Consider the following 13,641-nt stretch of genomic DNA (forward strand, 5'->3'; position numbering starts at 1 on the left):
AGGCATTTCATCTTTTTATTTTCAGTGTCAGTAATTACATACAGCATCAATTATTCATAAGAGCTTAAATCTCTCTAACTGATAAAGTGGGAGAAATTTCTTTACCTCTCTTTTGAGGTTTGTGTTCTGACAGGTTAAATAACCAACTAACTTGTGGCAATATTCCAGCCAGTTAGGCGCCTTCATCGGGGGCCCAACTTTACTGCCTCTGTGCAAGTGCACACAGCAAGAGGGATAAACAAGATGTGCATGTGCCTGCAGGGCTGTGATCTTACTGGCATCATGGAGACATGGTGGGATGGGCCTCCGGTGACTGGAGTGTTGGAATGGAAGGATACAGGCTCCTTAGGAAGAACAGGCAGGAGAGATGAGGGGAGGGTGCTACCATCTATGTCAGTGACCATCTGTAGTTCATGAAGCTCTGTCTCTCAGTGAAAGGAGCCAACCAAGAGCTCATGAGTCAGAATTAAAGGAAGGGCAGGGACAGGTGACGTAGTGGGAGTCTGTGACAGCTGCCTGGCCAGAAGACTGAGCACATGAGGTCCTCTATGGGCAGATAGGGATGTTCTCGCATTCAGAAGCCCTGGTTTTCATGGGGGACTTCAACCACCTTGATATTGGAGAGACAGCACAGCAGAGCATAAACAATCCAGGAGGTTCTTGGAATGCACTGATGGTAACTTCTTCAAGTGATAGAGGAGCCAACAAAGAGAGTGCTGTGCTGGACCTTGTTCTGGCCAACAAAGAGGGGGTGGTGGAGAATGTGAAGCTCAAGGGCAGCCTGGGCTGTAGTGACCATGAAATAGAGGAGTTTGAAATCCTTGGGGCAGTGAAGAGGGTGCACAGCAAGCTCAATACCCTGGACTTCAGCAGAGCAGATTTTGGCGTATTCAGGGATCTGTTCGGTAGAGTTCCATGGAATAAAGCCATGGAGGGAAGAGGAGCCATCAAGATGGTTGATATTCAGAAATTACCTCCCCTGAGCTCAGGAGTGATGCATCCTAACGAAGAGGATGTCAGGTGAAAATGCCGGGAGGCCTGCATGGATAAACAAGGAGCTCCTGGACAAACTCAAACATGAAAAGGAAGCCTACAGAGGATGGAAGCAGGGACACGTAGCCTGAGAGGAATACCTGGGAGATTATCTGAGCAGCCAGGGATCAGGTTAGGAAAGCTAAAGCCTTGAGAGAATTAAATCTGGCCAGGGATGTCAAGGGCAACAACAAAAGCTTATACAGATATGTTGGTGATAGAAGAAAGACTGGGGAAAATGTGGGCCCTCTCCAGGAGGAAACAGGAGACCTGATTACCTGGGATGTGGAGAAAGCTGAGGTACAAAATGATTTTTTTTTTTTGCCTCAGTCTTCATCAGCAAGTGCTCTGACCCTGCCACCCAAGTTGCAGAAGGCTTCAAGTCCGAGAAGGGACTGGGGGAATGAAGAACCACCTGGTGTAGGAGGTCAGGTTCAAGACCGTTTAAGGAACCTGAAGGTGCACAAGTTAATGGGACCTGATGAGATGCATCCATAGGTTCTGAGAGAACTGGCAGATGAAGTAGCTAAGCCACTTATCCATCATATTCGAGAAGTCATGGCAGTCCAGTGAAGTTTAAACTGACTGGAAAAGGGTAAACATAACCCCCTTCTTTAAAAAGCGAAAAATAAAGGATGACATGGGGAACTACAGACCAGTCAGTCTCACCTTAGTGTCTGGCAAGATAATGGAGCAGATCCTTCCTTCCGTGGAAAATAAGGAGGTGATTGGTGGCAGTCAACATGACTTCATTGAGAGCAAATTGTTCCTGACAAACTTGATGGCCTTCTACAATAGGGTTACAGCATTAGTGAATAAGGAAAGAGCAATCAATGTCATCTACCTTGACTTGTACAAACCATTTGACACTGTCCTGCACCACCTCCTTGCCTCTAAACTGGAGCAGCATGGATTTGACTACTCAGTGGATAATGAATTGGCTGGATGGTCTCACTCAAAGAGTTGCAGTCAACGGCTTGATGTCCAAGTGGAGCCCAGTGAGGACTGGTGTTCCTCAGGGGTCGGTATTGGGTACTGTGTAACACCTTTGTTGGTAATGTGGATTGAATGCACCCTCAGCAGGTTTGCAGATAACACCAAGCTGTGTGTGTGGTCAACGCGCTGGAGGGAAGGGATGGCATCCAGAGGGACCTTGGCAGGCATGAGAGGTCAGCCTGTGTGAAGCTCATGGAGTTCAACAAGGCCAAGTGCAAAATCCTGCACGTGGGTCAGGGCAATTGCAAGCACAAATACAGGCTGGGTGGGGAATGGATTGAGAGTGGCACTGAGACGGAAGACTTGGGAGTGCTGCTGGATGAGAAGCTCAGCATGACCCCAGCGGTGTGTGCTGGCAGCCCAGAAAACCAGTTGTGTGCTGGGCTGCATCAAAACCTGTGTGGCCAGCAGGTTACCCCACCTGGATACTGTGCTCAGCTCTGAGGTCCCCAACATAAGAAGGACATGGAGCTGTTGGAGCAAGTCCAGAGGAGGCCACAAAGATGATCAGAGGGCTGGAGCACCTCCCTGTTAGAACAGGTTAAATGATTTGGAGTTGTTCAGCCTGGAGAAGAGAAGGCTCTGGGGAGACCTTACAATAGCCTTCAAGTATGATAGGATGGGGGGAAATGGCTTTAAACTGAAAGAGGGTAGTTTTAGATTACATAGAAGGAAGAAATTCTTTACTGCAACAGTGGAGAGGCAGTGGAACAGGTTGCCCAGAGAAGCTGTGGCTGCCCGATCCTTGGGAGTGCTCAAGGCCAAGTTGGATGGGGCTTTCAGCAACCTGGTCTAGTGGAAGGTGTCCCTGTCCATGGCAAGGGCGTTGGAACAAGATGATCTTGAAGGTCCCTTTCATCCAAAACCATTTTTATTCTTTAATGTTGCCTGTATGTTTATGTCAAAACGTGACAATGAAAATGTGCTGCTTTGTAGTATAATTTAAAAAAACCTTTATTTAACATCAACATTAATTATAACCTGGAAATAATGTAAAAATCCTGAAATAATATGTTAGTTTCTCTGTTTATTAAATGTTTTCAGAGACTTCATTTATAGCACTGATGTTTTCCTGATACCATAGTGATGTGTTTAAATGGATACACAGCAAAGCAAGTGCCAAGGTATTTATCCACATATTTAATTCATGTTCTTGTGTGGTGACAGCTTACTAATCAATGGATCAATTTGCTAAAAATTTTACTGAGCTTTTTTGATGTGAATTACCAAGCCAAGCTTTTTGGGTTTTGAAGAAATAATTTATGTCTTATTACTGTGTGGTAGTACAGCCCTTGGAAGTGTGTGATGCTGGGTTTGAAAAGGGGCAGTCCTAGTGAACTAGCACATAATTGTGGAAATCTGAGCTCCAAAGTTAAATCACAAGGAGCACAAGGTCCTTGCACAATATCTGGTCTAGTTTTCAAATTATTGTGACTACAAGGCTTTCCCAGCTTTCTTGAGAAAGTATTCTACAGTGAAATGGAACTCATTTTTCAGACTGGAAACTTAAAAGAAGTAAACTATAGAGCCAATAAAAATCTCAAAATTTCATTTAACTAACAAAATGTGTTTTAGGACTACAACCTCATGTAAGTTTAGTTTATTTTGTTGCATATTATAAAAATGGGAATAACAGAATATTCTGGTTTCTGTATATTTTTATTCTTTTACAGATGTGTTGATGTCTTCAGAGACAACAATAGTTATGTATGTATTTGTTATGGTACAGATGGTTTTAAAATTTGTAGATTTAATTTTTAGTTAAAAAATAAATCAATCTTACAGCATCCCATCAGATGTAGCTATTTTTCTGATGCCAACACCTACTTTTCTTGCAAAAGCTAAATTATTTGCTTTCACTTTTTCTCTCAGTAGCACATAAATACTGTCACTATAGCATTGTTTCTCCCTCATCTTTGACTTCTCGGACTGTCTATGGGATTTGCTGAAAGCCTGCATTTCCTTCATGCCTCGCTGCCTGCATGTTGCTGTGTATATGAGTGTGTGTCTGTGTTCACTCTGCCTCCTCCGGTACGCAGCAGTCCTGACTCCTTAGGGAGCACACTCTTCCTGAAAGCACCTACTTGCAGCGCCTTCCAGCAATTCACCTTTCTTTGGATGGAGCCAGATCCATCTGTGTGCAGATCCTACCCTTTGAGGAACTGTGGGTATTCTTCCCCGAGGTGTAAATCAGAGTTTGGGAGTCGACTTCAGATTTTCCTGATATGTTAAGGTTTGTTTTTTGGGAAATTTGACGGCAGTGTTGCTGTCTAACCTTTCAGGTTCTTTGGCTGACTGTTACTAACAGCTTGCACCTCTGTGGCCATGATTTACCCTTTTTCCTTGTGAAAAGGCCTATGTGCTGCTGTTCTTCAATTTTGTTTTTAGTAATAAAATCATCTTTTGAGACTGACTTGGTGAGAGAAATAGTAAAATATATATCATGTATTTCATCATTAAAATGTTGCTGTTGCTGTTAAATTTCCAGAAATTGAAACGCATTTATTTTGAAAGCTATGCTCTATCTAACTACTGTGTTGCCAGGGCTGTTTGTTTGTCTTCCAAATAATAGCTGTGCATTTGCTGGGCTCATCCCCTCTTCTCATTCTTCAGAGCTGTCATGACCTTTCACAGAGAGAAGACAAGAACCGTTCTCCATAGACCTGACAACTCCCTCTTTTGTCAGAGTCATTTCTTCAAATTGTCAGTGAATGTTTGTCCTGCCTTCCTTGAGATTTTATGAGGTCTTATCAGTGTGAAGGTACATGAACATAATTGTATGATCTTGTGTCCGTCTCATAAGATAAAAAAATTTGAAAAAATCATTCTACCTGAAATAATCCTGAACTAAGGTGAAAGTTTCCTGTGATGGAGGGAAATTAGAGGGGTTCCAAATTACTACTATTATTATTATTATTGTGTTGTCCCAGTCTATCATTGTCCTGGTTAATGGAGAGTTAACTGTATTTCTTTCATTTGGGACATAAAAACATAAGTCTGACTAAAGCATATATTTTAGAGTGGCATTCGTTTAGATTTGATTTTGTTCTTGTTCTGATTAGGTCATTTAATTAATAATCTGTGAAAGAAAACAAGCGAATGTTAATTTGCATAATATAGGAATATGATTGCAGTAAGCGTAATTCAAAGTTTTTCTGAAAGTTGGGAGACCTCTTAAAAACAGATATACTTGGAACTGAAAAGGTGGAGCATGTAGTGCCCACAGTTCTCATCGGTTAAAACTTGGCCTGGGATTTTGAGGTATATGATTAAAAGACATGGGTAAATCAGGGATAACTCTTCTGAAAACACAAGAGTTAAATGGTATAAAATCATATGGTCTATTGAGAGTACGTTCTCAGTATGTTCTTCAAATTCGGACTAGGTTTGACCCATTGGCCTCAGTGAGGTCCTTGAGAGTTTTAACATAACTTTGCCCTCAACAGGATAGAAAAAAAAGTATGATTTGGCTATGACATTTTTTTTCCTAACTTCACTTGGGGCATTTGCATCTTCCACACAAAGATGGCACACTGTGGTGTGCATGTTTCTGTTTGTGTCTTTCCATTAAGATATTAACATATTCCTGTTGTGTAAATAGAGATGGCTTTTTGGGGCTATGGGCTGCCAAATTTGAGGGTTTTAAACATGTAATAGCAGAAATATGTGTGTGTGTGGTTTTTTGTTTGTTTATTTTTTTTTGGTTTTTCTTATTTTTTACGGGGTTTAGCCCTTTGCCATATGAAGCAATTACAGTGGCTAATTGAAAGTGAGGCTTGTGGAAGGTGTTCTACTTTTTACTGATACTGAAGCTTAATCACTAATCTCCTGCCAACCCTTGTCACTCAGAGCAGGCATTTTGGCTTTGTGTGTTTTGCTCTAAAAGAGCATTGCCTTGGGTTGCCATGAATGTGACAGGAGACTGAGCAGTCTCCTGTTGCCCTCTGTGCACTGCAGGGAATGTGGTGTGCTCACCATTGCTTGGCCACATGTGGGGTTCTGTGCACTCCGCTGAACAGCCTGGGGCTGTGTATTTGCTGTGGTTTGCAGACCTGCAGAGATCCCCAGTTTGCAGGTCTGGTTGTCAGAGAGTGCTCAGGCATGTCCTTAACAGCCCCTGATAAGCAGAGCCCCTTGTTGAATCCCAGGTTGACAGTCCCTGACTTTTTAGGAAGGCTGCATGTCTAATGTCTGCAATGTGTTGGGCTTCTTATTCCAGGTGACATTAATGACACAAGAATCTCTGGCAGTTTCTGAAGCAAAAACACTTAAATTGGGAGTCTACAAAAAGGGACAGCTCAAGCTATCAGAACGAGTTAACCATCTAGAGGCTGCCCAGCTAGGGATCCTTTCTTAGTGTTGTCTTAGTCTTGGTGCTCTGCAAACCATCCCATAGACTCCCATTTCCTCCTCTACTTAAAAAATTTTGCTGCTTTTATGGTTTGCTTTGCAGGACTGTTGTGGTGACTACCTAATGCTCAGAAAGTACAGCGGGGAAAGTTGTTGAGTGATGGAAAAAATTCTAGTGTATGTTTCATGTACTTTGATGTTGTTTTTAAATCCTGTGTTTTTGGTGAACAGATGTATTAAAATATTTCAGCCTCTCTTGGTCATTTGCGGATGATTTCTGTTTATTTACTTAATCCGTATTGCCCAAAATATTTTAAAAGCTATACCTTTGTACAGTCCTCTGAGCAAGGATTTTCAAACATGAATTTCAGTTACCAACAGACGGAATTCTTTCTTATGTAGTGCTAACAGTGAAACAACTGGAACATGTCACGTAAGGATCTATAGCTTGTGCAGTTTCAAGTGGTAATTAAATCAAGACTTCGTAAGGATAGAAACCTCTGTAATTTCTCGCACACACACCCACCCCACCCCCAGATAATTTTCTTCTGTGAAGTTTGTAATAGATTTTGGTTGAGACTAAGTAGAACATGAAGAGTCATATTTAATATTGGAGTGACACATTGCCTCTAAACAAGATCCTCTGTGCACAGCAGTACATTATTTGTTGTGGTGCAGCGCTCTTTCTGTTACTGTAAAAAATATTAAATGTCACTGGACATGTTCTGAATTTATCTACATGCCAGTTTACCTTTTATTGGGAAAAATCCTTGACTTTTGCAATCATGAGGTTTTGCAATCCGTGGGTTTTGTTCCTCTTACATTTTGCATGAGTTAGTAGAGGGGTGTGCGTAGCTGTAAGTTACTGTGTTTTTTTTCTAGCAAGTTGGTTTATTGAATCATTTTGAGCAACCAGCCCTCAACACAATAACCTTTAAGATATTTTTTCTGTAGAGTTAACTTAGCCCATTCCTTAACTCAAGCCCATTCCTTTTCCAAGTTTCCCCCTGCTGGAAAACTGTGGAGATGTGAACTGGTGTGTGTCAACAGTGTTGCTAGTGGTATGTTACTGGGGATGGGGTAGCCCACTGATAAGGCTGCTTGGGTTTCACATTGTAGGAAGCAGTCCTTGGGCAGCCCCCAGAGCCTAAAGCCAGTTGCTTTCTGCTCTGCCTGCAGACAGACACTGAAAGTCCCAAGAACCTGCTTGTGGACATGGCTGAGAGGAGAGAGGAGAGCAGGAGTGTCGGGGAGCGGCTGAAGTAGCAGGGTGGGAAGCACAGTGCCTCAGCACCACTTCTTCTGCATGGGCGTGGCTTGGGGCTTGAACCCAAGGATATAAATGCAGTATTTCTGTGGCCTGTGAGTGGGATTTCAAAGCTACCTGATAATTCAGCCTGAATGCCAAGACTGTCTCTTGGCATCCCTGTCTCTCTGGGTACCACTTTCAGTTGAGCCACGTGAATCAAGATAGTCATCGTGGTCCAAAACTAAGTCAGCCTAACTCAGAACTCAGTCGGGACTGTGGCTAAAAAAGCGATGTCCAGGGAAGATGATGATCACGGGCAGAATAAGTAGTGTTTCTTCCCTTGGAATCTCTCTGCTGCTCTTGATGCTGTGTGGCTCCAGGAGGAGCATTTGATATCCCTCATTGAGTAGTTCTGCCATTGATTTATCCATTTGTTTCTGAGCCAAGGCTTTAACCTCCTGACATGTTTGAAAGATAATTTAGTATTTGTTTTAGGGGGTCTGTAAAATGCTTCTTAGACTTTTTTTTTGCCCACCTTACTATGCTTATCCTGCCAGACATTGTAGTGACCTGGTTGACCATGCATCTACTTTGTAGTGAAAACACCAGCTAAATTTCTGTGGGGCTGATGACTCTCTGAGACCTTCTTGTATGCTAACTCTTTCATCTTTACAACAAAAGAGTATTGTGATCTGCTACCAGAAAAATAGAGAGTAATTCAACGTGCTCCATAAAAAGTAACTGTGGGTGCTGCTTTTAAATCTCCCAATAACACATTTGGATGACCTCCATGAAATCCCAGTCTGAGCAGGAAGGCTTTGTCTAGTTGCTGCTGAAACACTGATTATTCACATGAGCTCAAAAATGGTTGCTAATCAAGGTTCTGACATTCTTGCTTTTTTTTTTTTCTAATGGTAAATAATTTGTAAAATCTATTGTACAATAAATTAAGCTCTCTGCAACCAAATAGAATAGTGAATTTAGAATTATGGAGCTGGAAAAAAACTTTCTTCTTTGACATTCCCAGTAACTTGTTTCAAATTATGTTAGTTTTGTGCTAGATGTTCTTTATTTTTAATGGTCTGGTTTTTTCTTGGTTTTGGTTGGTTGGTTGGTTGATTTTTGGTTTGTTTTGTGATTTTTTTGTAAAATGTGCTGAGGTAGCTGTCTAGAGGAGTTAAATCTTCATATCTACAGATTAGGTACAGAACTGACAACCAAAGCCCTCCCTGAGTTTGAGGAAAGCTTTTGAACGGGAGCAGAACACTATTTTATTCTTTCTTGTTAGAAATATGTCAGATTCCAGTTTTGGGGGTTTTTATATGAGCACATCTGCTAAGACCTGCTGCAAATTTACATGCTTGAGGAAACAACTCAACGATCTGATGGTGACAGTCATGACTGATGCCCTAAAATAAATTTGACCTGTAACTAGTGACAAAATAAACAATTTTGAGGAATGAAACAGCCCCTGTATTACAAAACAGCAGTTGCATAAAATACGGTGTCTGCTTTAATTGCTTTAATAAACATGTGTCTATATTTTTTGTCTTTTTTATTTAAAAAAAATTGTTGGGGGGAATTGAATTCGTGCTTAAAAATAACATTCCTGGTTACATTACTCTCGTGTTCATCTGTATGCATGTTTGGGGTTTGTGATATCTTATTAACTAGAGATTTCCTTGCTCATGACTAGCACTCCAAACCTCTATAGTTGGGTTTCCCAGTGTATTTTTTGCCACTTGGACCTGTCACTACTGTATCTGTTTGCACAAACCGTCTGCAACTGTGGTTCAGAAATTGTAGCTTTCCTCTGTTTTTTTCATCCCCAGAGGAATAAGAAATCAGTTTCTGTCTCAGGCTGTTACTGTCTCTCCTGTTTTCTCAGCAATTTTTTTTCTCTTTATCTTGGCTTAGATGTTCAAGAAATGATACATAACTGCCATGTAAAATTAAGTGGGATAAAATAAAAAAGTTTGATATTATTCATGTTTCAATTCTATGTAAACATGAAGAGCAGTTTTTAAGGCTGAATATTAATAAGCACTGTAAAGGCATACATTTTTAATGTAGCTGCTGCCCACATTTGAAATTAGGTCATTCGGATTTCTTCTTGCTGTTTATTCCAGCAGTTAATATATCACATGAAAGTAGAGTTCTAGACCAGTGTTTTTTACTAATTAGGAGAAGACTGAAGGTTGTATTTGGAAGGCAAAACATAAAACTTTATCTATTTTATCTCCAGTAGCTTCTTGAAGAATTTGGTAGACCTAGAAATGAAATAGATGCCAAGCCATGTGCTTTAAGTTGCATTTTGCAGTGTATCCCAGTTGGAAACAAGACAGGAGTCTGATTACAGATGTTTGCAGCATACAGTTGGAGATGTGCCAGGATGGCACTATGAAACATTTGCACTGGGGTTTGGGTGGGGATTGGCATTGTTATTGACTTACCCAAGGAGTTCTAAAGGTTAGCCAAAGCAAAAGTCAGTCTTCTAGATGGGATTGCAAATTAGTCTTTTTCTCTATAGGAGTATCATTAGTGCCATATTTCCAGTAGGTTCATTTTGTAAAAGTAAAGTAGATTTTTCTAAGTTTTTTTTTTTAATCCCTGCTTGCATTATTGTTTGCAAGATGCCAGTTACTGTACACTCAACAAAATAATAAAAAACGCAGATCTGAATGTTTTACATCCAGTCAAGAACAGCAATAAGTAACAGTAACTCTTAGAAAGCTGAAAATGGTCTTGAAAGCTTACTAGTTACTATGTACCATCTCTTGCAAAGCTGCTTCAAAGTTTCTGTGTGAATTTAACATGGGTTTCTCTAAAGATACAAAAATAATGGTTTTTTTTTTTTGAATGAAGTACTGGTACGTTGAATGAAGTATAACATTGTTAAGTTTAAAGTGTGTTACACCACTACAAAAATAAACAAAATGTTGTATTTTTTTTCAGCTCCAGCGATAAACCGATTCACCAGACGTGCGTCAGGTAAGTTGAATGAAATTTCATTTGTCTCCATAATAGTTGAAACAATGCTGACAGTGATTGTCATGTAAAACGTAATATGACATTAGTCAGAGTTCTTTAAAGATGACTGACTTGAGTTAACCTCTAATTTATTATCTGCTTTACTAAAAACTGTAGCCAAGGTTTCAGGTCACAGAACTTGCATGAACCCTTCTTGTTGCTGTGAAACTTACTGAAAACCTAAGGTGTTCTTTTCCTTTAGAGAAAATAATTTTAGTCCTAACAGAACTGAACTGAAAGGAAGACCTGAATGTAATCTGATGCAGGGTTACCTTACTTTATAGACGACCTGAAACTGCAATTTGGTGATCGCTATGCATGAAGAAATGTACAACTGTGCAAAAAATCTCACTGTTCTTCCAAACTGAGCTGGTTTGTGTACATGGTGCATTGCTTGGCAGAGCTGGCAGATGGGGTCTAGAAGTGCCATTGCTGTGGTGGTGGTGTGTTGTCCTAGGAGTGCACCTGCCCATCTTGGGGGGGGGTTGTGTTTTCTTCAAATTAAGTTGGTTCTTGCTGGCTCAGAGGACTCTACCTTATTCCATTACATGTAACAGATCCCTCCAAATTACATATAATTAAAAATTAAATTAATTAGTTAATTAAAAATTAATATTCTTGGTCTCTCCTTATTGTTCTGCTGTGTCATATCTTGCAGGCTTAGTATTTAGGCCTTTTTTTCCTGAAGCATGAGGCCCAGAACCTGAATCTTGTTTGTTTAAAGTACTATGAGTCTGAAAATATGGCACAAAAGTCACGACTAAATGTAATGAAACTCATGATAGACTCATAAGAGTTTGTTTTCAACTTCAGGTCATTTTTAAATAATAAATGTAATAAAGTTCATATTTGATAATGCAGTAAGTATATCCAGACTTCTAATTTTGCTGGTTACAACCTCAGTCAGGTAGTTCCTTGTCAATATAAAAATACTACTGGAAATGCTCAGGATTACTAAGGAACTGTGTAGAAAAATGGAAGTTTGCATTTGCAAGATTGGTGCATGATATGGTATATCATAGAATCATGGAATGGTTTGGGTTGGAAGGGACCTTCAGGATCATCTGGTTCCAACCCCTCTGCCATGGGCAGGGACACTTTCCACTACACCAGGTTGTTCAAAGCCCTATCCAACCTCGCCTTGAACACTTCGGGGATGGGGCATCCACAACTTTTCTGGGCAACGTGTTCCAGTGCCTCACCACCCTCACATATGTAGCACAAAGTAGGAAAATGTAATGAATTCCAAATATTCTCGGGCTTTAAGTAATGACAGTACTTCATGAGGTACTGTAGCTTGAAACGAAAGGAGTGGTTCGTTAACTATGGCTCAGTAACAGTGAGCAGGGCTCTATGCAAATCATGTTTCATGTTTTTAAGGAAAGTTCTACTGTGACTGATTGATAGCTGACTTTAATGAATGCAGCCCTAGCAGATGCGTGCTAAGCTTTTGCACTTCAGTAGGAGAATCTGATTGTTTGAAAAGCTAGTACATGCACAAAAAAGCCCTAGCCAGTTACTTTTAATGTTTCTTTAACGTTAAATTAACATTTCTTTTTGAAATTAAACTAAAAACGTTATAAGGCTGAAATTTCTGCACAATTATTGGAGAAATCATTTCTGTGGGCAGTTATTATTTCATGTGTTTTGGTCTTGTTGTGGAGAGATAAAATAGTTATCTTATTCAGAATAATGAGTCAGGTTGTATGGTATTGTCAAGATGTAAATCATGTGAATACATTTCAAGCCGGAACAAGGTAATACTGCAGTCTACTATATGTACTATTTTATTGAGTTGCTGGTAGCTTTAATAGTTAAAATAACTATTTTTCAAACAAGAAGGTCTGTGGAAGATGATAGTTCTTTTCTTCTTAAATGGTAAATGAGTACTGGAGAGGTACAATGCATTTAAGAAACATGATTGATCAAATATAAAATTAAAAATATAAATCAGACTTATTATCCTGATAATAAAAACATTTTACAGGGACATTTGCAGTCCAAACCATATTTTTAGATAGCTTTTTTTCTAATTGCACAATTGTTTGGGTAGATTAAGGTAGTCAGGATACCTTGCAAGTGGAAAAGCTGGATAGTAGCTGTTGGGGTTTTTTTATACTTGGTAGCTTCTGTAATCAAAGTTTCGGAAACGAGAAGCAGACCAAATGAAATGTAGGGGTTTTTTTCTCAAATATGAATTTCTCTTAGTTTTAGGCAGTTTGTCTAAGAGTTATTTTAAAATTTGAAATGTGCAAGATTGTTGATTTTTGCGCGTTTTTGAAGACTTGCTTTTGTTGAACATTACTCCAAGTTGGTGGTGGATATTTGGAGAGTTAGCTATAGCATGTGGTTTGATGTGCATCAGATCTAGTGATCCTGCAGACTGTTCTGAGAGTCTGTCACTTCAGGGTCCCTGCCCTTCTCATGCCACTGCCCACTGGTTGTCTCTACTTTCCTGGCATAGACCTGTTAGTTCTGCTGCCTGAGGGTGCATTGATTTTAATAAAACAGAAATAGAAGAGGGGTTTTTGTGTTGATTTGCATTGGGTTTCCAACTGTGGCTCCCGAATAACTATATCTGAAAGAGGGGAAGTAGTGTCTGCCTTGTGCCAGTGATGGGATAGAGAAAGAGCTGAACTGCTGACACCAGCTGAGGCAAAACATCCAATGATATCTACAGCGAAGGCTCCTAGACTATTCTGCTAAAAGCTGCTTTTTGAGCTCTTGCAATGATAAGCAGGGAGAAGCCAGATGACACATTTCCTCACAGAGAACAGTAATTCTCTACAGTGGATATCTTGATGTTTCTGTTATTCTTTGGGTAATGCCTAGTATTTTACTTGGTTGCATAAGATATAGTTATTTTTCCTAACTGAGCTGGAAATTAGGCAGCCAGAGTTTAATTGCTGAAGCACCCACTGAAAATAATACAGTAAGGCATTTATTATTTAACAGCTGTTCCTGCTAACATGCTGTGAATATAT

General features: G+C 40.1%; 1 protein-coding gene across 1 annotated transcript in view; it reads left to right on the forward strand.

The window, feature by feature from the left end:
* The window catches only part of PRKAR2B (protein kinase cAMP-dependent type II regulatory subunit beta), an 85,889-nt gene that overhangs the window by 20,874 nt on the left and 51,374 nt on the right, over positions 1 to 13,641 (forward strand). The window contains exon 2 of the mRNA XM_032689052.1: positions 10,583 to 10,618. Within this exon, the coding sequence (XP_032544943.1) occupies positions 10,583 to 10,618 (36 nt within the window). The remainder of the gene's footprint in view (positions 1 to 10,582; positions 10,619 to 13,641) is intronic.

The sequence above is a fragment of the Chiroxiphia lanceolata genome, chromosome 5, assembly GCF_009829145.1.
Source record: "Chiroxiphia lanceolata isolate bChiLan1 chromosome 5, bChiLan1.pri, whole genome shotgun sequence".
NCBI lineage: Eukaryota > Metazoa > Chordata > Aves > Passeriformes > Pipridae > Chiroxiphia > Chiroxiphia lanceolata.